General features: G+C 58.3%; 1 protein-coding gene across 1 annotated transcript in view; it reads right to left on the reverse strand.

The window, feature by feature from the left end:
- Nucleotides 1–12,519: 12,519 nt before the first annotated feature.
- Nucleotides 12,520–25,319, reverse strand: part of NPLOC4 (NPL4 homolog, ubiquitin recognition factor) — a 42,233-nt gene continuing 29,433 nt past the window's right edge. Inside the window, exons 13-17 of the mRNA XM_073312048.1 lie at nt 21,748–21,819; nt 19,269–19,364; nt 17,784–17,900; nt 16,191–16,293; nt 12,520–15,500 (exon numbers count right to left, since the gene is read on the reverse strand). Of these exons, the coding sequence (XP_073168149.1) occupies nt 15,343–15,500; nt 16,191–16,293; nt 17,784–17,900; nt 19,269–19,364; nt 21,748–21,819 (546 nt within the window). The 3' untranslated portion in view covers nt 12,520–15,342. The remainder of the gene's footprint in view (nt 15,501–16,190; nt 16,294–17,783; nt 17,901–19,268; nt 19,365–21,747; nt 21,820–25,319) is intronic.

A 25,319-nucleotide genomic window follows, 5' to 3' on the forward strand; every position in this document is an offset into this window, starting at 1 on the left:
TAAAGCGGGAAGGGCTGCAGGGGGCGGGGCTCGCTGTGACACTCCCCGGGGCGGGGCAGCCAGGGTCGGCCCATTTTCCTGCAAGCCCAAAGCCAGGGAGAGAACCCAGGAGTCCTGGCTCCCTGCCCCGCCCCCCCCTTAACCACTCCGCCCCACTCCCCTCCCAGAGCCAGGGAGAGAACCCAGGAGTCCTGGCTCCCTGCCCCGCCCCCCCTTAACCACTCCGCCCCACTCCCCTCCCAGAGCCAGGGAGAGAACCCAGGAGTCCTGGCTCCCTGTCCCGCCCCCCCACGTAACCACTACGCCCCACTCCCCTCCCAGAGCCAGGGAGAGAACCCAGGAGTCCTGGCTCCCTGTCCCGCACCCCCCCATAACCACCAGCCCCCACTCCCCTCCCAGAGCCAGGGAGAGAACCCAGGAGTCCTGGCTCCCTGCCCCGCCCCCCCACGTAACCACTACGCCCCACTCCCCTCCCAGAGCCAGGGAGAGAACCCAGGAGTCCTGGCTCCCTGTCCCGCCCCCCCACGTAACCACTACGCCCCACTCCCCTCCCAGAGCCAGGGAGAGAACCCAGGAGTCCTGGCTCCCTGTCCCGCACCCCCCCATAACCACCAGCCCCCACTCCCCTCCCAGAGCCAGGGAGAGAACCCAGGAGTCCTGGCTCCCTGCCCCGCCCCCCCACGTAACCACTACGCCCCACTCCCCTCCCAGAGCCAGGGAGAGAACCCAGGAGTCCTGGCTCCCTGTCCCGCACCCCCCCATAACCACCAGCCCCCACTCCCCTCCCAGAGCCAGGGAGAGAACCCAGGAGTCCTGGCTCCCTGTCCCGCACCCCCCCATAACCACCAGCCCCCACTCCCCTCCCAGAGCCAGGGAGAGAACCCAGGAGTCCTGGCTCCCTGTCCCGCACCCCCCCATAACCACCAGCCCCCACTCCCCTTCCAGAGCCAGGGAGAGAACCCAGGCATCCTGGCTCCCAGCCCCCACTACTGTGACCACTACATCCCACTCCCCTCCCACAGCAAGGGAGAGAACCCAGGCGTCCTGGCTCCCTGCCCGCCACTCCCCTCCCACAGCAAGGGAGACAACCCAGGCGTTCTGGCTCCCAGCCTCCCCCTACTGTGACCACTACACCCCACTCCCCTCCCACAGCAAGGGAGAGAACCCAGGCATCCTGGCTCCCTGCCCGCCACTCCCCTCCCACAGCAAGGGAGAGAACCCAGGTGTCCTGGCTCCCAGCCCCTCTCCACGCAGTACTGATCCAGTGCTCTGTTGATTGCCCTGCAATGGGGTTCAGACAGGCCCAGCTCCACAAAATCTGCTGTGTGAGCCCCACATTATCAACCCCCCTTTTCAGAGAGACCTGCCTGCAGGGGGGTGATGCCAGCCCACCCCCTTGCCCAGCTCTGGGGCACCACGAGGTGGCACCAAGCGACTGCCACAGGGGAAGGGGAGGTTGAGGGCTGGCCTGAGGGGGGCCATTGGTTGCCCTGAAAGCAGGGAAGCTGTGCTGGGAGCACAGGGCTAGCTCCAGCAGGAGTAGGGCTAGGAGCTGGGACAGGCTGAATGTTTCCAACATGCTCTGGCTGGCTGGAGTTGCCCCAGAGAGCGAGGGCAGCGCAGACCCCTGGGGAGGGCATAGGGCTAGGAGTTGGGAGTCCAGGATCCACTTCCCAGCTCTACCAGACTAGCTGTACAGCTTTAGGGAAACGCCCTTCCCTGCCTCAGTTTCCCCCCTGCAGTGGGAGGAATGACACCACTGCCCTTTTGTGAAGCATTTGGGATCCGCAGATGGCAGGGTGCCAAGCGGCAGCCCTCTGTTCACCCCAGCACAGCGAGAGGGCCGTGATGGTCTCCTGTACGCCTTGCCACCCTGCCTGAGAAGGGCCAGTAGCAGCGAGAAGGGACTTGAGTGGCTGGCCAGATCAGCCCTGGGCCAGCCTTGCTGCTGAGATGGGGGCCAGTTAGTACTGCTTGTGGTGGGGATCAAAAGAGGGGGACGAGGAGTTGGAGACGCCTGCCCTTGGCTGGCTTTAAACCATCAACCGAGAACTGAGGCCAGACAACCCCCTGCCAGGCCCTTCCGCCGGCAGAACTCGGCTCGGGAAAGGGCTGGGAGTCTCCGAAGGTTCCTTGCAAGAGCTCAGGCCATCGCCTGGCTGAAACCAACTCAGCAGGCACTCGTGTCTGGCTGGCGTTCCCAGGGGGGTGTGCAGTGTGCAGGGCTAGCAGTAAGTAGCAGCGGGAGACGCGTCAGGAGGGCGGGGGCGGCCGTCTCTCCTCCAGGATCACAGCCGTGCTGGCCTCTGGCCGGCCGGGGGCTGCTTGCTGACTTTTCGGTTAAGATTCCAGCAGGAGAAAGCAGTGACGGTAACAGAAAGGTCTTTATTTGAAGACGGTACATGAACTCCACCCTGCTGCGCCCTGGCCCCACGTGCGCACGGGACTTGGGCAGCGCAGCGGGAAGGAACGCCAGATATACTTGTGAAAGCGAGAGAGCCGGAGCTTGTGATTACAGCCAGGCGAAGCGATGGGCGAGCTGGCATTGGCGTGGCCCTGGCCCGTGGCGTCCCCAGGCCTCTCTAGTTGCACTAGGGGCTGGAGCAAGGCCCAGACACTGCTATTTCCTCTGGGGCCCCAGGCCAGATTTGCTCTCGCGGCTCCCAAATGCTGGTGTTTGGAGCCTCCTGCACCTCATCGAGTTGAATGTGAAATGCAGGCCGGGGGGCTTGTCAGCCCCAAGGGCTGAGGGGGCGCGGGGGGGGGGGGCAGCGCCTGCAGCTCTCCCCCCAGGCCGGGTGGCTGCATCACTCGCTAGCCAGCTGCGGCGCATCAGGGACAGTTGGCGACGTGGCAGCTTGGCCTTCTGCCGGCCCTGATGTCCCCGCGTCTCCCCCCTCGTGGGGTCTGGCTCCCGGGGAGGGGCGGGAACGAAGCAAGCAGAACTGGCAGGTCCTTTAATTTCCCAGATTTTTGTTTGTTTGTTTTGCCTCAAAACTTGAATGTTCCAGAAACGAGGGCGTCTCACCCGCGAGCAAGCGGCTGGAGGGGCAGCCAGCCATGTGGTGCGAGGGGCGGGTTCTGCACCCTCCCTCCCTCCCGTTGGGGGAAAAAAATCAAGGAAGGGCTCAACCGTATCCCCTAGAGCCCAGCAGACTGAGCCAAGCCCCCCTCCCGCCCACACACACCACGGCACAGGCTGTCAGAACGGCCTGGGCCCAGATCGCTTGCACCTGCAGCCCCAGTCCCACACCCCGTTGACGGGTTTCCTAGGGCTGCCTGTGCATAAGGCCCTTCCCCGCACACACAAGTGGCTAGGCCTGGCTGATTTCAGGTGGGCTTCTCAAGCCCAGGGGAATGCAGCTGTCGGACATGGAGAGCCAGATCCAGCTAGTAAAGAATTCACCTGGTTGTGCAAGCGAAGGGTGAGCTTGGCTGGCCTGGGCTTTGCAGGTGCCCACCAGCCTCCCCCACGCACCCAGGCCAATGCTCCCTCTCAGCCCCTGACTCCAGGCCCACAGCAGTCTGGGCCAAGCTGGCCCCACGGTTTATTTTGTGCAGTGAGCAAATTCAGGGGGGGAGGGATGAGCCCAAGACCCCCTAAACTCACTCCACATGCAAGAGGCAAGTACCTGACCCGCTGTGCCGTCCAGAGCCAATGGGCACCTTTCTCCTGCCAGAAGGTGGGATCCCAGCTTCCCCCGTCCCTCCAGCTCCCCTCCCACAAGCCCCACTGTGTGCTTCAGTACAGCCAGCGGTGGATTAAGTCTGGATCCAAAGAGACCCTCGCTCCCTGCAGCTCATGGCACTGCTGCCTGGTCCCGGTTGTGGGCACAACACCTGGTTGCAGGGTCCCTCCTCAGAGCCAAGTTCTGGGTCCAGGAGCTCCCCCCAGAACATGATTCAGTGGATCCTGCCTGAGTCCACCCTGCTGGTGACACAGCAGATGCGGGGCAGTGAGCGGGAAGTGCCGCGTCGTGCCCCACGTAGGAGTTGGTGCTGATCCAGAGGGCTGGGGAACGCCCAGGTGCCCGGCTCCCGGCTGCAGCCACCTGCGGGGAAATGTCTCTTTAGGGAAGAAAGAAAGACGCATGCAGCTTCTAAACGCATGGGAAAGTCCGCAGCATTTCTGGTCCCCGAGGAGTGCGGCTGGGGCTGTCCCTACTGAGACCCATCCCCTGGCTGCTCCACAGGCTTCCGGTTGTTCCTGACCAGGACCCGGCGGCGCTTTGCTGGGGTCGCAGCCACGGGTTTGTCAGCCTCTGGCTGGGCGGCCCTGATGGGAGGCTTGGCTGGAGTCTGGCCTCTGCTTGTGTTCATCTCATCCATAAAGGCCTCCACCCCCTCGAAGCGGGTGCTCAGCTCCCCCAGCCGGCCCTTCAGCGCATTGAATTCTTTGTAGAGGTCATCGAGGGCTTCGGAAAGGGAGTTAATCCTATGGTGGGACAGTGAGGGAGGGCATGAGCTTCCCCCCAGGCTGCACAGAGTTGTATAGCCCCCCCATGCCCCCTGCAAGAACGGGGGACCTTGCCCCCCCCGCCCCAGCACTAGCTGGTCAGGCATAGCCAGGGAAGGCACCCTGAGAGCTTCCCACCCCACCCCCTTGGCCGGGTCCAGCCCAGCGTCTCCCCAGCAGTGCCCTGTGGAGCCTGGACGCACGTCCATTAGCAACTAGACACCCCAAGCGCCGCTCTCGTGGGCCCGCATCTGGAGTGGGACCCAGGCCCGGTGAGCCTTGTCGGCTCGGTCAGCATGCGGCAGGCACTGGCATCAGCTGGCTCCTGCGGTTGAGCTGCCTGTCGGAGCCTCCCGGCGCCCCGGCTCACCTGCCATAGTCGGGGAGCACGGTTTGGTGGTCGTACAGGAGCAGGTTCTTGATCTCGGTCACAATGGCGAATTTCCAGTTGTCCAGGACCACGGTGAGGTTGGCACATCCCCTCAGGCTCACCTTCTCAGCTGGGAAGGAGACAAACCCACGGGAGCAATGGGGCCCAGGACAGCCCCAGCTGCTGGGGGACCTGGAGCCAGCGACTAGAGCTGGGGAAGGCTTGCCGGGCCCACAGAGCCCCTCCCCTCCCTGGCCCCAGGACCATGACAGCTCCAGCTCCTGGCTTTGGCCACTTCCCTGAGAGACACCATGATTCCCACGTCCATTGCTCGTCCCTAGCACTGTCCATCCGGGGATCCCAAAGCACAGCACAGATGCGCTCATTCCCCTTCCCAGCCCTGGGAGGGAGCACAGGGTTATCAGCCCTGTCATCGAGCGGGGAAACTGAGGCACAAAGGGGTAACGAGTGGGTTCAAAGTCACACAGCATGGCACTGGCAGAGCTTCCACGGACCCAGGAGTCCTGGTCTGAACTAGCAGCCACCTCTCCCTGGCAGAGCCCACAGGGACGGAGGTGACTTGGGGTCAGCTGGGAGCTGCGGCTCCGTGGCTGGGCCCCCAGCCCTGTGACTGCAGCCACCATGGGCCAAATGAGTAAAGCCGCTCTGAGATCCTGGGGGGGGCAGTTTTACCTTCGGATCTGTAGTCCCATTCCGCCGGCTGCTGCCTTCGCTTTGCGGCACAGCTGAGAGCCACGCAGAGCAGGACGGGGAGAAACCACTTCATGGTCCTCTGGGCGAGGAGAGGGATCGGGGAGAGATCAGCACAGACAGCCCCTCCGGCCCCGCCCCGAGCACGCCCCGCTCACAACCACACTCCCACCGGCCCCGCCCCGAGCACGCCCCCCTCACAACCACAACCACACCCCCACCGGCCCCGCCCCGAGCACGCCCCCCTCACAACCACAACCACACCCCCACCGGCCCCGCCCTGAGCACGCCCCCTCACCACAACCACCGGCCCCACCCCGAGCACACTCCCCTCACAACCACACCCCCACCGGCCCCGCCCCGAGCACGCCCCCCTCACAACCACACTTCCACTGGCCCCGCCCTGAGCACGCCCCCCCTCACAACCACACTTCCACTGGCCCCGCCCTGAGCACGCCCCGCTCACAACCACACTCCCACCGGCCCCGCCCCGAGCACGCCCCCCTCACAACCACAACCACACCCCCACCGGCCCCGCCCCGAGCACGCCCCCCTCACAACCACAACCACACCCCCACCGGCCCCGCCCCGAGCACGCCCCCCTCACAACCACAACCACACTCCCACCGGCCCCGCCCCGAGCACGCCCCCCTCACAACCACAACCACACCCCCACCGGCCCCGCCCTGAGCACGCCCCCTCACCACAACCACTGGCCCCACCCCGAGCACACTCCCCTCACAACCACACCCCCACCGGCCCCGCCCCGAGCACGCCCCCCTCACAACCACACTCCCACCGGCCCTGCCCCGAGCACGCCCCCCTCACAACCACACCCCCACCGGCCCCGCCCCGAGCACGCCTCCCTCACAACCACACTTCCACTGGCCCCGCCCCGAGCACGCCCCCCTCACAACCACACTCCCACCGGCCCTGCCCCGAGCACGCCCCCCTCACAACCACACCCCCACCGGCCCCGCCCTGAGCACGCCCCCCTCACAACCACACTTCCACTGGCCCCGCCCTGAGCACGCCCCCCTCACAACCACACCCCCACCGGCCCCGCCCCGAGCACGCCCCCTCACCACAACCACCGGCCCCGCCCCAAGCACACCCCTCACCACAACCACCGGCCCCTCCGGCCCCGCCCCGAGCACGCCCCCCTCACAACCACACCCCCACCGGCCCCGCCCCGAGCACACCCCCCCTCACAACCACACCCCCACCGGCCCCGCCCCGAGCACGCCTCCCTCACAACCACCGGCCCCTCTGGCCCCGCCCCGAGCACACCCCCTCACAACCACACCCCCACCGGCCCTGCCCCGAGCACGCCCCCCTCACAACCACACCCCCACCGGCCCCGCCCCGAGCACGCCCCCTCACCACAACCACACCCCCACCGGCCCCGCCCTGAGCACGCCCCCCTCACAACCACACCCCCACCGGCCCCGCCCCGAGCACGCCCCCTCACCACAACCACCGGCCCCTCCGGCCCCGCCCCGAGCACGCCCCCCTCACAACCACACTCCCACCGGCCCCGCCCCGAGCACACCCCCCCTCACAACCACACCCCCACCGGCCCCGCCCCGAGCACGCCTCCCTCACAACCACCGGCCCCTCTGGCCCCGCCCCGAGCACACCCCCTCACAACCACACCCCCACCGGCCCCGCCCCGAGCACGCCCCCCTCACAACCACACTCCCACCGGCCCCGCCCCGAGCACACCCCCCCTCACAACCACACCCCCACCGGCCCTGCCCCGAGCACGCCCCCCTCACAACCACACTCCCACCGGCCCTGCCCCGAGCACGCCCCCCCTCACAACCACACCCCCACCGGCCCCGCCCCGAGCACGCCCCCTCACCACAACCACCGGCCCCGCCCCGAGCACGCCCCCCTCACAACCACACCCCCACCGGCCCCGCCCTGAGCACGCCCCCCTCACAACCACACCCCCACCGGCCCCGCCCTGAGCACGCCCCCCTCACAACCACACCCCCACCGGCCCCGCCCCGAGCACGCCTCCCTCACAACCACACCCCCACCGGCCCCGCCCCGAGCACGCCCCCTCACAACCACACTCCCACCGGCCCCGCCCCGAGCACGCCCCCTCACAACCACACTCCCACCGGCCCCGCCCCGAGCACGCCCCCCCCTCACAACCACCGGCCCCTCCGGCCCCGCCCCGAGCACGCCTCCCTCACAACCACCGGCCCCTCTGGCCCCACCCCGAGCACACCCCCTCACAACCACACCCCCACCGGCCCCGCCCCGAGCACGCCCCCCTCACAACCACACCCCCACCGGCCCCGCCCCGAGCACGCCCCCCTCACAACCACACCCCCACCGGCCCCGCCCCGAGCACGCCTCCCTCACAACCACACCCCCACCGGCCCTGCCCCGAGCACGCCCCCCTCACAACCACACTTCCACTGGCCCCGCCCCGAGCACGCCTCCCTCACAACCACACCCCCACCGGCCCCGCCCCGAGCACACCCCCCTCACAACCACCTCCACAGGCCCTGGCTGGAGGGCACCCCCCATGGGCCATGCCCCAAGCGTGTCCCCTCTTCTGCTGTGTCCCCACCCACTGGCCACACTCCAGCATGTAGGATGCCAACCCTCCAGGATTGTCCTGGAGTCTGCAGGCACCGAAGATTTAAAAATTGCCACGTGATGAAACCTCCAGGAATACGTCCCTCCGGGGACGGCCGACACGCAGACATTGGGCCACAAACATCTCGGGCCTTGTGCAATCTTTGGCCCGTCCCCTCTGGATTCCTGATCTTACGAGTGTCCCACCCGTAAATCTCCCGGCAGGAGCTCCGCAGGAACCAGGCCCTGGGCACTGTGGCATGGGGCGGGGCGGGCAGGGGACCACCTCCATGCTCAAAGTGGAATCACTTCCACGGTGATTTCTGAGCTGCCTGGGGCAGCTGGGGACAGAGCATTAGCCAGAGGCTGGCAGTGAAGGGCCCCAGGGTCCCTCGGTCTGTCGGTTCCCTTCCCAGCTCTCATCACCTTTGCTTGGAGACAGGATCTTTCTCGCTGCCCAAGCCCCCGGCTCTAGCAAGGTGGCAGAGGATGAGTGGCAAGGGCAGTGCCCCCAGAAAGCCCCCAGCCCTGCTAACACCAGGCAATGCCTGATCAGGGCCCGGGCCCCCCTGGAGCACCTCCACCCGGTGCCAGCCTTGAGCCGCTGGTGCGGAACCCCTCGCCCTAGCCAGCAGCGGAGACGCCCTCCGAGCGCTCTGCCCCAAGCCAAGAGGGGTCTGGCACGCACTTGGTGGGGAAGGGCTGGTGCCGCATGTGAGCCAGGCCAGGACGAGCTGAGCCAAGGGGAGTTTTTCCCTCTCCTACCTGCTGCGCTGAGATCCTGGGCCGGTGCGGAGAGAGGCAGTGGCTGCCCTTTCTAGTCTCAGCTCCCCCTTCTCTCGCAGGCTCCGATCTGCCTCCCTCCGTCCCCTTTTAACACGCTGCCCTGGAAGGCAGCCACGCCAGATGTGGGCCTGGCAGCTGTGCTGCTGATTGCAAACAGATCCGCCTGGCCTGCCACGGGGCCTGCGAGCTGCCGTTTCCTGCTCCCTGGGGAAAAGGAAGCCATGGGGAGAGCACGGAGCATGGCCGTGGGCCCCTCCCTGGGCGGTGGGAGCTGGCTGGGGAGACCGCACAGCAGACGGCAACAGCGGGAGGTGCAGCGCTGCGGTTACAGCAGCCTTTGCTGTGGTTTGACTTCAGGGGGGAATGGGGGGAGTCTGTCCTGACTCGAGGGGCTGGAGCTTTCATCCCGCCTCCGACCCAGCACCAACTCTGGCCTTGGCACACGGTCACGCCACCTCCCAGGAGTCCAGTTAACAGCAGCAGTGACCCTTTGCCCCTACGCCGGGTACAGCACGGACAGGGCAGAGCCTGCGGGGATCCCTGGAGGAGCCAAGGCCCTTGTGAACCCCCGGGATGCCAAGGAGGCACGAATGGCTGGAACCTTGGGCTGGGGCCTGCTGGCAGGTTCCCAGGCCAGGCCAGAGGGGAGACTCGGAGGGAGAAAGCCAGGGCTGCAGGAAGTGGGGTTGGCAAGTGGGTGGGCACATCAGGAGCCAAGAGCCATGCCCAGGGTGGCCCTGGCTCAGAAGGGCTGCGAGGGGGGCATCTGGTCACTTGCACTCTAAAGGTTTCCCGGGCTGCTTTGTAAGAACTCTGGGCCTCCTCTTCAGCCTTCGCCCCGCTGATTCCATGCTGCCTTCCACAGCCTCATGCTCTGGAGAAGGGATGGTCCTTTGGTTCCTGCCCTCGGCCACTCCCCTGACCTTCTAATAACACCACACCCCACCCCAGAGACAGCAGCATTTTGATGGCAAGGGGAGTGATTCTCCTCGATGGCTTGTGGTGCTGTGAAGCGTCTCGCTGCCCTGTCAGTTCATGCCGCTCCTTGCACGCGGATAGCTTTAGATTTGGTGCCCAGAACCATGGCACCACCCGGCCCCGCTGTGCCCACTCCAGCTGTGTCGTCGCCTCTGTTCTGGGCAGAGCTCTGCACACAACGGGGGCCATGAAATGACCAGGTGTCTCTTGTGTGTGCTCAAGGCAGCAGAGTGCCCCTCTCCCGCAGTGGCCACCCCACGGTGTGAAACGAGGCTGCCCCATAGCCTCCTGCCACAGCGCCTCACCTGTGTCTGCAGGTGGCTTTTCCCCTCAAGGGTTCCCACCACTGCTGCATCGCCCCTGAAAGCCGTATCAAGAGGCACCATCTCGCCTAGCCCTATTCGGCTCTGCTCTGCCCAGCGCTGGTGCCCAGCCTGTACTTGCGTTCCCAGCCTGCACTGCTGTGGGCAGCTGGGGGAGGCCCCAAGCATGGACGTGGCTTCGCAAAGGCCAGGTTCGGACCTTAGTGCCTTCGTTCTGCATGAACCGTGGGTGCTCCTGCCACCCCGGCTGCAGCCCCCCTCAGCTCAGCTGCAGGGGAGAGTGGTGACTGTGGGGCAGAGCACCAGAGATGATGCCCACATACCTCAGCCCTCACCTGCTGCAACTGCCCCTCCCTTTTGCAAAGGACGTGACCAACACCCCCACCCCGCAAATCCACCCCAAGAACCAAAACTTCAGCTTCACACACCCAAGTTCTGCCCTTGGCTCCCAGCTTGAGGCTGGTGCAGCTGGTCCCCTCCAGCGTTCAAGGGGAGGCTTAGCTCTGCGGGCGGAGGCTTGGTGAGCCAGGCTCACGGCTGCACTGGGGCTGCAGGGGGTGGGGGTGGTTTACACGTAACGATCAGAGAAAAAGCCACTTTCAAAATGCTTCGTAGCTACCATGTTGTGGAGCTAAGTCAGGGTTTGTGGAGCAGTCTCCCTCGGGCCAGCTGGGTTTTAACCTCCACTGCCACGGTGCAGCCTAGCGCAGCTGCACCCTGGGCACCAGTCGCTCGCTGAACCCGTCCTGCGGGTCGCAGGGGCAGCGGGGAGGCAGCCGGGAGGCATGGTGCCTGGGTGGGGTCCGGTCTGCCACCACCCTGCAGTGCACAGCAGAGAGCCCATCGCCCGTGAACGAGGGCGGTCCCAGGCTCTCTCGTCATGGCTCCTGGGGATGCTCTAAGCTCCTGCTCACAGCCTGTTCCCCCCCAGGGCCCAGCAGGGGAAGAAACCCCCGTTACGCTGGCAGTCGGGGCCGGATCGACCATAGCAGGCGAGTGGCCTAGTAGTGCGGTTGGGGAGCCCCTGCCACGCAGCAAGGCCAGTGTTTCCGCAGAGCTCCCGCCACCGTCTCGGGGAGGAAAGCAGCCATCGTACCCTCCTTTCAGCATCGGGCCATGTCCCGAGGGGCAGAGGCCTGCCGACGGCTGCAGGAGGAGAGGTACAAGTCACCCATCTTGAGGCCCAGGCCTGGCTCCTTTCAGGCTTCTAACCCCTCCTGCTAGGGTGGCAGAGTGGGACGCTGCCCCGTCTACTCAGCACGGCCGCAGAGCCAGCTCAGCTCCCCAGCGCTGGCAGGTGGCCTGGGCCAGACAGGGGTTAAGGTCTTACTGAGCTAGCCAAGGAGGCTGTTCTTCTGCCCCAGCCCCGGGCCAGGCCTTCCCCACTGCCCGCCAACCCCAGCCACCACTTCCCTTTTTAAAATGCCAGCTGACCCAAATGAAGGCCGGCTGGGACTGGCTCCCGGTCCTCGCTCCCTGAAGCCCAGCTGCCTCCCCTGCTGCCTCTGCCCTGGGCTCCCATCCCTAGGCTGTGTCAGTCCTCCCCTGCCGGCTCAGGATCCCCACAGCACTGCCAGACACCTGCCTCCGAGCTGGCAGCCGTCCCGGCTACTCCAGTCCTGGGCCGTGGCGAAGCAGATAGCTGCTGGTGCCCTGTTGGGGAGTGGGGAACTAACCTGGTCCAGCCGCTCTCGCCCCACTTCACCATCCAGCGGCTTTATTCTGCTCCCCCACCCCTGTGGCCGTTCAGCTCAGATCACCGACGAGCGTTATTTCCATTTGTGGTTATGCCACATACAGCAGGGGCCAAGTTTCAGGGTGTCTGAGACTGGCCCGTGGGCAGAAGTGGATGCAGAATTGCTCCCCACAAAGGCAGGACTCCTTGGATCCCCTAGCCGCGGGTGAGCTGCTCCCCGAGCCCCAGCCCCGTTGCTCTGCTCCCAGGCCCTGCAGGCAGGAGGCGGCTGTGCAGCGGGGAGGGCTGGATTATTTCTTTACCTGCTGGACGAAGCTTCCTTGGGGCACAGTGCAGGATGCTCCTTGGGAGCCAGGACCCACTGCCCTTGCCTGGTGCAGGCCCCACGGTAACGTGTCTTTACGTGCTGACAACACAGGCCTGGCTATCCAACCCCTCGTGCCCCCACCAGCCTACGCAGCCGCACAGCCTCACTGCTGCCAACTCCGCACCGAGCAGCGGCACACACAGGCAAACAGGCCGGAGGCAGCTGCTCAGCTTGGGTCAGAGAACCACGCAGGATTCCGGCTGGGGTGGGCCAATAAACACAGCAGAGGCCAGCAGCTTTGTTCACATTTCAGGCGCTTTTATTAGATTTTACTTGCAGGGCTTTAACTAAGGTAACTCCAGTCCACGCCCAACACGCACACCTCTGCAAGCCGAAGCGCACAGAAAAGCAAGAGCAACCATGGCCCAGGAGATTGACACACAAACCCAGAGACGGACAGACAGCCGCCTGCCCTCCCGGCAAACACAGCCAGGCAGCAATCGACTACTCTTCAAACAGCAGCAGGATGGCGCGAAGGACCCTTCCACTGCGAAGGGTGGAAACCATGTCACTCCTGCCAGCTGTTCATGGGTTGCAGTGAAGGGGGTGGGATGCATCCGCACTGCCATGGAGAGTGCAGGGATGAGCTGTGAGAAGTCAAACTGTGTCGCTCCCCCCTCCCCCCAGCTTGCCCACCCCACTACTGGCCTCCTGGAGAGGGGAAAAGGGGGAGCCCTGACTGATGGGGTACCAAGGGTGTTTGACCCATTATGATCAGCCAGTCCTAGTTCCCCTATCAGTCTGGGAGGAAACAAACTTGCAGCATTATCCTGCCAAGGGGACCCGCTCCTCCCATTTCAACCGAGCTGCTGATGGCCACCATGGTTCTCTTTGGATAAGGAGAGCAAGGGCCTCTCTGAACAGCTGGGAAGGGATTCCTTACAATGCAGCCCAGGAAACGTTGGGGCGTTTGACTGAGTACAATTGGAGAGAGGCAGCGAACCCCAGGGGCCGGGTGCTGCTCCGGGAATAGCAAACAGGCCAAAATGCCACAGTGGGGTCGCAGAGGGTCAGACACCACCTCAGCAAGACTCCGGGAGGGGGAAAGGCAGGCTTTCAAATGGCACTTCCCCATGCTAACAGACGCGTCTAGCCCGGGCTCAGGGGCTGGCCAGCTGGGATGCTATTAAGGTCACTAATGCGCAAGCAGAGGAAGAACAAGACCTGCAATTCTGCCCCAGTGTGGTTAAAAACAGGAGCAGCAGCAGCCGCCGCCACCACGGGTCTAAATGTAAAGGGAGAGCAGAGAGTGGTGATTTAGTGGGAGACCTGCCCATTGTGGCCTGGCCCCCACAAACACCCCTGCTGTGGCCCCCAAGGCCAGCTCTGAACGTCAGACACTAAAGAGCACCTATCAAGACTGGACTGCTGCGAGCAGACGCAGGCAAGTTGGAAGGATGGAACATGCTGCATGTTTGCGATGGGGCTCATTTAGCTTCAGTGGAGCGGATCAGCTGCTGAAAACAAAGGTGTGGGGCTCTTCCCTTTGCTTGGGCACCTGGGCTCTGGCTGCAGGACTGGGGCTAACTACCAAGCAGCCAAAAGGAAAAGAAGCCAGCCCAGGCCTGGGGGGGTCTAATGCAGAACGGGTGCCTTGTCTGTGCTGGAGCCAGGCCCTGCACTTGCTAATGCAAAGCGGACTTACAAGTTACATTTGCTTCCTAAGCGCCAGAGCCTCACTCTGTAAGGGGAGATGGCCAAGGGAAGCAGCTCCTCCAGGGCAGCCCCCAAGGGGCGACACAGGGGCTGGCAGATGGAGGAGACGGCACTAAATGCAAGGCTGTGGTAATGGAAGGAACATGCACTGTGTTGCTGTGCCCGGCTTGCACCCTATGGTGGGAGAAAGGCGTGAGTGAAAGGATGCCTGCTCCACAGAGCTGGGCCGGCTGCCCCCATGGGCCCAGGCTGCCCACCCACCGCTTTAACAAAAGCGATAAGCCAAGGCGCCCAGCCCCACCTCTGGTCTGGGACAGCGAGCTCCCTCTGCTTGTTCGTTGGCCCTTGGGAGATCTAGCAAGCAGGAGCAGACCCAGCCCACCCTGCCCCGCATGCCCTTTCAATCAGGATGCCATGGCCCTAGGCAGGGGAGAGCCGAAACGCGACTGCCAAATCCGCTTTGTGGAGAGAGGCAGCTCACCGTGCTTCTGGGCTGCAGTGAGGGGTCACCCAAGAGGGACAGGGCTCTTGGGTACACAAAGGGACGCCAGCTCTCCACTCGGATGCCAAGAGGACCACAAGCACTGCAGATGAGTGCTGGGGCGTGGCAGCTTTGCTCCTGGCCCAGCACTGGTGCGCATCGTACGTCCTCCAGCTGCAGACCATTTAGTCAACGCTGTAATTATGGTGGAGGCTCAGCCGAGTCAGGCACCGAGGGCTACAGAAAACCACTGGAGAAGAGCCGACCGCTGACAAACAAACCAGGCATTGGAGGAGGAGTGCTGGGGAGGGGGACAGTGATCCCCTGCTAAGAGCGGCTGTGGGACCAAGCCATGCCTACAACATCACTTCCTCCCAGGCCGGCATAGGGGAGCTGCACATCATGCAAGCTACTAGAGGGAGGTCAGCCCCTTGCTGCCATGCACCTGTGGAAATGGCCAGCCCAGCCACCCCACTTTGCCTTGCGCACCGGAGCTCGCTCAGCTCAGAGGGAGAAGCAGCTGCCATCTAACTGGATCAGCCTCTGACGGCAGCACAAAGCCTAGAGAGAGCCCCTGGAGAGGGCAGGATAGCCAGTCAGTGGACGACAGCGCAGGGAGATCTCGGGGGAGCTGAGTGTGTGGACACCGAAGCGAAGGGTCTCCTCATGCCGGGCTAACAGCGCAGGGCGTTCCAGATGAAATCCCACCAGCAGCCAGCTGGCCTCCCCTCCCTATCGCTAGGGCCCGGAAAGGACAGTGCCGAGAGTCCTGCAATTGGAGACACAGACATGGCAGCCCCCCCTCACTTGGTCTGCCCCTTGTGGCGCATGGTTACGGGGAAGGGGGCGTGAGAAACCATCCTGCTTTTTAACGGGTTTGCCTCTGTATTTTTAAGTCTGCCCCTTGCTCCAAGCAGGAGGGGCTAGGTCCTGGGAAGGCTGCACATCTCGCAGTGGCCTGTGCCAGGCTGGTTCATGAAGGTGCAGTGTTGGCAAGCCCACATGGCTGAGGATGCAGCATGTGTTGAACTGCCCATGGCACCATATTCATGGAGCCCTGAGACTTGGACTCCAACTGTGCCTGTAAGGGAGAAACAGAGCAGAGCTCAAGGCTGGGAAGAGGGGAGGAGTGGAGGCAGGAGGGGGAGCGGCGGGGCCTGACCTTGGGACCTCCGAGTCTAAAACCAGCAGTCTCTCCTGCCTCAGCTTAGAGGCCAGAGAAGCTCATGGTACTAAACCTGCATTCCCCACGCCTGTGCCTTTGCACCCAGACAGTGGGCTGGGTTCTGTGCTAAGCATCAGCAGGTGTCTGACCAAACGGGGTGGGTCGTTGCATGGCAGACCGCTTGCCGCTGTGATGTCACAACACCTATCCCAGGCAGGAGACTGAGGCAGACAAGGGCACACAGAGATTTCAGTACTTCTGTCTCACAGATCTAGGATTGGCTCAGGTAAATCAGGCCAGTCTAACAGCACTCAGACCAGCAATTCCAGGGCCACCTCCCTGCCGCAAAGCACGAGGACTGGGGGGCTCTGCTTCACGCCACAGCCCTCCAGTGGCGCTCCTGACTTTGGCCCAGGAGGTGGGTACTGCTTGGGACCCCAGGGCTCTGAGCCCCTGCTGGCCTTGGGAGCCAGCTCATTCCCACACTCTGTCCCGTGGGTGCACGGCTTTGCCACTCGGCAGCCAGCCCAGGCAAACTGCTTCATTGCCCCCCCTTGCTGGTTTGGAAGGGAGATGTGACTCAGTCACAGGATTCTGGGGACTCACTACAGAGCTGTTCAATGGTGGCCCATTGCTCCGATTTCTTCCAGGTCTGCGCCAGCTCCTCGTTCCTGGTCCTCACTGCCTCCAGCAGCAAGCTGATGCTGTCCTATACGAGAGAGCACACAAGTCTCAACCCAGTGCACACGGACCAGGGCTGCGCTCCTGCAAGCCCCTACCCCCAGCACTCCAAGCTCCATAGTGAGTTTATTCCCCAGTGGCTGCCAGGAATTCTAAAAAAACCCCAAACCCTTTAGTTTGATCTTTCACCCTTTTACAAAGGTGCCATTCTGGGGACACAAGCAAGCGGACCTTCCCAGCTTCTAGTTTCTCCCCAGGGCTGACATACCCCGACACTTGGCCAAACAGAAGCTAGAGCAATTAATTCAGGGCGTGTCTATATCAGATCAGATGATCACAGTGGTCCTTTCTGGCTTTACAATCTATAAATGAATATATGCTGGAGCCAAAAGTCACTTGTTGCACCCCTCTGCACAGAAAAGTGGGCCAGAAGTATCTAGTAACTTTGTATTAATGTTAGGCTGTAAAACTTAGCAGAATTGGATGAAGCCACCATACACCTAATCAAGAAACGGAGACTTTACTCGAGGTCCAGGGCAGGAATAGCAGGAAGGCTTGGACAATAGTTTTGAGGTGTATCGGTAGGTTTACACAGGGGAAACTTGTATGGTGCCTACCTACATTAGGTCTGGCTCTAGCCATCTCATTTCAGGAGCACTAGATCACCTGTAGGGAGTTAAAACAGCCAGTCCACCGGCCCCCCTGAATGGCAGCTGCTGCCCATTGCTGCAGTGAACCTGCAAGAGAGCTAAGGCTCACTCACACTTTTATCACAAAGAGAAACAAAAAATTCTGGACAAAATTCTGAACACAACACACACAAAATCCCCCTGATTGGTCCTGATCTCCGGCTGCCCACTGGCAGCCCAGCTGGGCTACACATGCTCAGTTTGTGGAATTCTCGAAGCTTCTGGAAAACACGTGGCTTTTCTTGTTGGTCTGTTATTTACAAATGGGAAAATATGAGTGGTGCAGATGTTAACGGAGCGCCTGATACGGAGCCAAGCTCCTAGTGCCAAGCCAATACAGCCAGAGCTGCAAAGACAGGAAGTAGTTGTCCTGGAATAGATTTGGTGAGACTGATCTTGTTATCATTATAACAGGAATTTCTGATTCCAATACTTTTAAACCTTTCCAGCTATCCGAGCCGGAGCCAAGCGGCTGTGTCCCGCCTGGGACCCTGCTCTCACAGCCACCACCATGCAGAGGCGGAGCAGGACTTCCAGAACTCAGACATATCTAGCTTCTTACCACCAACCAAAAGGGTCACTGAGAAGGAAAGACAGTTGTCAAGCTGCATGTTCTCAGCAGGAACTATGGATAAACCAGCAAACAAGCTGGGTCTGAGAACTCAGATTGGGCGCAACAGACACATGGCGCTTTCCACCGCACATGCGACTGATGCTTCTGCCTCGATTCTGGAGGAGGAGGAGTTTAGTGCCGGTCTGTAATGTGATGCTCACTGCGAGCCCTATCTGCCTTTGTCATTAGCCAAAATCATGGTCTTCGATTACATACCTGCAGAGGCATGACCTCATTGGTGACCAGAAAAAGGAGCAGATGGAAATCAGAGATGATGTCAAGGAAAACAGAGGAAGTGTTTTGAGATAGGTACGTGGCCAAGCTGTGGAAGTCCTGCAGAGATTGGAAAGGGGAAGAAAAACAATCCAGAAGTCATATTTCCTTACCCCAATGTGATAACTTGATTTTTCCATTCAGATACACTGACAAAGATGATACTGGTAAAATTCCTTCCTCTATCAATAGACACAATTGCGATGCTCACTGACATCCTGAAATCAGAGAGCCTTGCAGACTGAATTGCAGCCTTTCACATTTCCAGAGAAAGGGAATCTGGAATGATTTAGACATCTGAAAGACCCCAGGGCATAGAGAGCTGAGCCCAGACACTGGAGCACTCGGAATGGCAGCAAGTCAGACCCCCCATCTCAGAGCCACGCCAGTTTGGGGCAGTGAAGGAACAGGGGCCATGGGAAGATAATGTCCCAGTGGAATCTTGGTGCCCCCGTCCGGAATGACAGTGAGCTGGCTAGCAGGGTCATGCCCCCTGAAGCCTCCATCAGCCAATTGCGCTGAAGTGGAGTAGGCTCGCCAGGTGCAGAAGAGGCCAATGCATCACAGCAAGGGGGAGAAGGCCAGGGTCAGGGGTGAGGAATCCTCTAACCGTACAGTCACACAGCCCGCACAGCGCTGACTACTCCTCTACACAGCAAAAACCCTGACCTGTTAAGTGATACGTTCTAGTTGGCTCTCTCACAGCTTCTGCAGGAGTTTGTTTGTGTTTGTGCAGGGACTATGCACTTCTGATTCATTTTATGTCCAACTATTTCAGAAGAAATCTTTGCTACTTTCCACGCAGATCCCTTTTGAGAGGGACAGACCATTACTATTACCAAGTAACCCAAAATGCCCGCTGATTTTGCCAGCTCACATGTGGCTTGGGTAATTTGATAGCTGCCTCTTTCTGTAATGAACAGTTCAGCTTTTTAAAACCATTCCATAAAGCAGCCAGCATTCTCGGTGTCAGCACTAAACCCAGGAGCCACTGTAGGCCCTTCATGTTGTTTGACCCACCCCGGCAGTGTGGGGAAGCAGTGCAGTTTGTCACATACAGGATGCACTCTCGACTGATTCTTGATCAAACAAACACCATGGGACTGGCAGCTCCTTTTTAGACGTTACTTGCAAGAGGCAATTCTTGGCAAGCAGAGGCCTCCTTCATACCACTGGGATGGGTGCGGATTGGCACATCCAGAAGGGATGATTTATAGGGAGGTGCAAAGCATTCAGAGAGGGAAGTTTTGCTGAGCATATTGCCAAACGTGGATCAAACTATGAGGAGACGACTCAGTGGAACAGCTGCTGCAGTCTCTCTACTGCTGTTCCCTTTCAGAGGGCTTAGTGTAAGGGACACATGGAGAAGATTACATCCATGTGTACGATTGTACAGGTAGGACACACGCACTTTAAAGCATTCCTTACCTGAGTTTCTCCCAGCACGTCACGGTTCTCAATAGGGAACGGATTTTGAGAAATAGAAAACGTGTAAACTGGATCCTTGGGGAAAGTTGTGGTAATCTAAAAATCCAAGGAAGAGCTATTAGAGCACAGTGCTGGGATGCTGAGTAGACAGGCCAGGCCTGGTTCCCAGGCACTGGAGACCTAGGCCCACTGCCTCCAATGGCTGAGAAACACTGTGCACTTCACAGGGCAGCGTTCAGCCATGAAGGCCACACAGTGATTATTAGGTGGAACTTCTAGAGCCTTTTTCCCATTTCCAAGGAGATTTGATCAACATTTCCCTTTTCCAGGCTGGCCCCAGCATTCATAAACATAGCGAGCGTGGCATCCAACTCTCTCCTGAAAATGGGCAGGCTCAGATAGCCTGTGGAAGCACAGCAGACCTCCCCCCCACTGATCCGACAACTGTGTGTCTGAGGCTGGCGACTTGTACCCGGCTCTTTTTATGCACTGGAAGAATTACACCGAGGAGGTTGGATTAGAGAGGAACAGGGAGGCATTACTGAAATCTGCAGCTGGGACTTGGGGCCGTCTGAGAAACGAAGAAAGAGTTCTCCCAGATCACTTCTCCAAATACAAGGTTTTCTCTGCACGACAGGCAGCAAAAGCACTGAAGCAGATACAAGCTTTTATCGAAATGGTAAGTGACTTCCCCAACTGCTTAAGCATCCAAGTAGGATCTCCAGCCCGTCTCTAATCTCGTGCACCTTTCTGCCACTGGAATCAGCCATTCCAGCAAAGGACAAGGCCCGTCTCTGATGCAGGGTTTCCGAGTCTCCTCCTAATCTTGGAATCCCCTGCCATCGATACGCTCTTTGGTCAGCTAGCCCAGGCCCCCCAATACCGTCACTGGGCTGGTGGGGACTTCGCCAAATGCAGGGGAGAATATGGCTCAGAAACCACATGCCTCACATGCGAGCAAGTGGGCTCCTAAGTTCTTATGGGTGGAACTGAGCCATGTACTGCTCAAACAAACACTTTGCCATCCGCTTCTGGCCTTGTGCATTTTATTAAATTGAGCTTTGTACGCACTATCCTGGGACTCACTAATATTCCTCCTCTTTGCTGCTGACATCACTTGGAAGGAGGGTGGTGGGTGGGCCAGAAGAACGGGTGGGCAGGCAAGGTGCCTTTGTACTCTGATTCTGTGGCTATTAAAGTCTTATAAACAAAGAGCTTTTCAACCAGGGATGTGTGCGGTTTGTAGTTGACACCGAAGGTGCAGAAATAACATCCATTGCAATATAAGCCAGAAAAATACTTGGTCAGGGGTTTTGTTATTTTATTTTATTTTTTAAAAAGATGCTTCAGAAATTCAGTTTTCATCATTCCAGACTCCTCCTAAGGGCATGTTCTGTCAATCTGTTTTCATCTTAATTACACCCCAGGTAGTCCAAAACCAGATGCCTTTACTGCCGGGGTAATAAATACATTCCAGTGCTGTCAATTGGAATGGGCTCCACACAATGGGTCCCACTGTTCCAAACGCAATACTTCACTGCAGGAATCACGTGTCAAAGTCTTCAGCCCAAACGCAGCTTTGACAAGTAACACACCCCACGGAAAAAACCCAACAAAGAGGAAGAGCAAGTGTTTGGTTTCCAGTCCACCTGCTTCCCCACATCTGGGGTTTCCTGGGGCAGCGCTTGGGACATTTGTATTCACGCTAGCGCCAGCTGGAGTGGACCAGTCGCTTTGAATGGATTTAATCATTGGTGGCACCACCTCCACTCCCGCAATATTTTCTGTCATCTGAATTATCTGCCTCCCAGTCTCCCATCCAGGAAAGGCCCCCATTAAAACTGAAAGACAGTGGCAGAGTTTTAACACTGCTCCCAAGTGTGTTGGCAGGCAGGACTCTCAGACCAATTGCCCTTTGGCTCCCAACACTCAAGGATGCATAGCCCAAGAAACAACACTGCTCCCTGGGGGGACACATTCAGTGGTGGGCAGATGGGACCTGAACACAGAACTGCAACTAGGATTCAGTCTCCAGAATGAAAGCATTAGGAACTGGCAATGAAGGAGCTGTAGGCCTTTTCATAGTACAAACCCAGCTTGCTCATCACTGGAATGAGCAGTGTTCTTAATCACTGCTACAAAAGAGACAACTGGAGCTTTCTAATTAGCTCCCAGTGATTTAATGCCCAGCATATCCATTACTGCTTCCTTCATTTGATGGATAAATTCTGTTTCATAACAGCAATAAGACACTCCAGGCAGCGCCTTTTGGAGAAGTAAATGCATTTCTCTGGCACCACATCACCACCCACCCCCGAGTGTTGCACTCACACAAAAGCATGCTGACTGCTGCACTCTCAGGTTTAAAGAGTTGTTTAAAGAAAGCAAACTCAAGTTAAAACCTTCAGACTTTGTGGATTTTTCAGAAGGTTCGGTGATGCAAAAGGAACTCTGCCTCAATACTGCAGCGAATACTTACATCTATGATTAGGTACTCCACAGGGAGCGGGCGAGCCAGCTGAGTGATCTCGTTGCCAAACTTGTCTATGTCCTGAAATAAGAAGAACACAGCTAGTGAACTGGATGGAACTGATGTAGACCATATGGATCCCTGAGCTGGAACACCCAGATAGATTTGGGGCTTTTAAACTATTGGGACTGTTTTGCAGATTTATGAAAGATACAGACAGCTATTCACTTTCCTCTGTCATTTTGTTGGGTGGTTAAGTTACTGTTCGAAGGGCAGATGTGTAGCTGTCCCTGCAGTTGAGGCAACACTGGACACGATAGCTGCCCTTCGAACAGCGTCCCTGCTTCTCAGATAATTCCACCCCAGATCTCAGTCGATGTTTGAAGCAGACAAGCCAAAAGGCGCCATATTCATAACGAAATGTCCCCTTTACACCACAGCTGGACACAAAACTGACTTTCTGCACAGGCTGAATGGTCAGGTCAACGTGCTGGAGTCTCCACTCGAATTACATGTGCTCGTGCCCAGCAGGGTCTATTCAAGGCCATTGGAAAACCAGCCACTTTTTCCTAAATACACAGACCTGGAAAAGCCACACAACCTGGCAAAGCCTAAACTTGTTTTGCTTTGTCACATGAACTGAACATAAAGTTTAATTATGAAGAAAAATGGCCAGCATATGTTCATTAATCATGAAATGACAATTAGACTTGATTTATGTCAAACACGCTGAGTTCAAACAGCTTCAGAAATAAATGAATAAGAACTGACTCTTCATTACAGATTCTGTAAGAGGGGATGTATTTTCTACCTAAATCATCCCCTCACGTGATATAAATCATTCATCAAGCCACACATAAATCACACATCCATGATTTCCAGTCACAGACCTTATGGAAAAGTTCACATTTGCTGAGCTTTCTCAGAGTGGCTGGTAGGCAGAGCCCATGGCAGTTACACAGACTCATACAGGGCTCTCGCCCGGCACACATGCAGACTCATACACGGCTCTCGCTCCGGCATGCTCCATTTACTTCCTGGGGAACGCTGTAAAAAGGCCATGAAATTTGTCCCTCAGCCCCACACTGCAGACAGAGGGGGTATCTTCTGGGGTTTTGTGAAAAACTCCTAAAACGGAGCCAGGAAGCAAAACATTTCACAGAGACACTCATGGAGAACACTGTCCCTTTGAAAGCTACATTTTCTGGCTTTGAATATGCTGCTACACTCCCACTAGTAACATTTCTCAGTTACTCTAGTACAGCGATTCTCAACCTATTTACCATTGTGGGCCACATATGTAGCTTTCTGTGTGTTCTGTAGGCTGCATCCACACAATATATATACACATACCCTCAGGGCCATACAGGTAGTGTGTGTCACACGGGCCGCAGCAGTGTGCTGACTGGTCAGCAAGCGGCCCGCAGGTTGAGAACCACTGCTCTAGTATTTCTGTATCAGAAACATGCAGCACTGTAACCAGCACCCCCTGCTGTCGCTCTGGACAGTCCCCACATGCTCAGTCAGTCACATGCTCAAGCATGCTTTGGCATACTACTTTGCTTGTAGAAGCCAATGGCACTCGTAAACGCCATGTGTCCCTGGAAATAGTTCCCCCTTTGTAGAATCAACCGTCCCGTCTTTGAAGTTTCCTTTACAAGTAATTCTGATCAGAATCATTTCTCCTTGAACGTGACAGGTTGTTGGCCCCCTGGTTATTTTAGCAACAAGCCTGGTTGCTTGTGGCCTTAGATCTCCCTGGCTCTGACAGCAGCAGCAGGAGATGTGGAGCTTTTTCAGAGGGATCACAGGGCCCGAAAGCCAGCCTGCGTCTAGATCTCAGCAATACTGCAAGAATTAGGAATCAAATCCAATCAAGCTACATCAGTTTCCCAAACACTCTCCTGCCCCTGCAAGAAAGAACCTGCAACAACTCACACATAATTAGCCCATCTGGAATTCATTTTCAAATCTAATTAAGTTCTAATATGCAGAAACATTTTTCCAGCACCTGTTCGCTTTAATCTTCCCCTCTGGGGATTTCCATGTTAAAAGCCTTCTTTTTAATGTCATGCTACTAAGGCTTGAAAGATATTTTCTAAAATTGTTACTACCAAATTGACACCTAACACCCCCCAGCTAAAGGAAGTGTCTGTGCCTCCCTCCTTGTGGAACGAAGTAGGCACCTTCCTCCTCCCCACAGGTACAGTTTTATTAGGCAGTTATATTTTATAGCCCTAACAATGTCAAGCTGGGAGGATTGCTACGAGATCACTCCAAATTTGGCAGTCACCAGAGCCCTAGCAGCCTTTATCCACATATGTGGTATGCTATTACTGTAACTCAGGACTCGGGGATTCCCAATGCCACATGCTCTGCTTAGCAGCCACGGCTCCAAACGGAGGGCAGCAAGGAGTTAATGAAGGCTCAAATTCTACTCGCTGTCTGGACAAGAATCGAACAATAGGCCCCAGAGGAATTGGGCAATGAATCATACTAGAGACAGGAGTGGAGATCAGCTCCTGCAATCCCAACATTTTGAAACAGTTTGACCTAATGGTACTGCAGCTTCTGTCTCCCAATAGGAAAATGATTAATCCATCAGCATGGAGAAATACCCATTAACCAAGGAAGTTACTCTCAACTTTCTCATGCTTCTGCTGGCAAGCTGGCTGCAGGGCTTGCAATATGGACAGGGCAGATCAGGAAGAGTTCAGATTCTCAGTCGCTATGGATCAACGTATGTACAATCAACCACGCACTAAGGGTGAGAGCAATACTCCAAACTCTCCTTTGCCATGATGCATACAAAAAAACTTGACAGCAATTTGGATTGCTAGTCATCTGAGACCACCTACCATCCTGCCCAATATCATCCCACTTGTACTCCCCTCTCTGTCTGTATCCACCTATTGTCTCTTGTCTTACACTTACATTGCCCTTGCAACAGGGACTGTCTCTATGTTCTGTGTTTGTACAGCACTTAACACCATGGGGTTCTGGTCCTTGACTGGGGCTCCTGGGGTCTACATACAACAAATAAACAACAACAAATGGACCAGGGCTCCTTATTCTCTAAGGGAAGAACCTTTTAATATGGAGACTCATTGACACTGATGATATTCTCCCTCATGATCAGATCTTCCCTGAGTTTACGCTGCTTATGTTGCTTTGGAGTTAGACCAAGTTTATTTAGCTCTTACACATCTCTTTTCGCCTATAGATCTGAGTGTTACACTATGCAGGTAAGTGTCATCCTCGTGTCACAGATGGGAGGCAGAGGTGAAGAGACCTGCCTACGCTCACACAGCAGGTCAGTGACAGCACTGGGAGCAGAACCCCGGAGAGTCCTGACTCCCTGTCCAGTGCTGTCTCTACTAAGCAACGCTGCAGTTTCCCACAGGGATATTTCTGAGCCTGAAGGAAGCCCTTCCCAGCTCCAACACTCACAGCCCGGAGAAGGCCAATATAAGTGGTTATTAGTAGCATATTACATGCACACGCTTCCTCTTAGCGCAGACCTAGCAACAGACTTTTCACTTCCCATCACAACGGCATTCTAGTGAGAACACACTCACTCA

The sequence above is a fragment of the Lepidochelys kempii genome, chromosome 14, assembly GCF_965140265.1.
Source record: "Lepidochelys kempii isolate rLepKem1 chromosome 14, rLepKem1.hap2, whole genome shotgun sequence".
Lineage (NCBI taxonomy): Eukaryota > Metazoa > Chordata > Testudines > Cheloniidae > Lepidochelys > Lepidochelys kempii.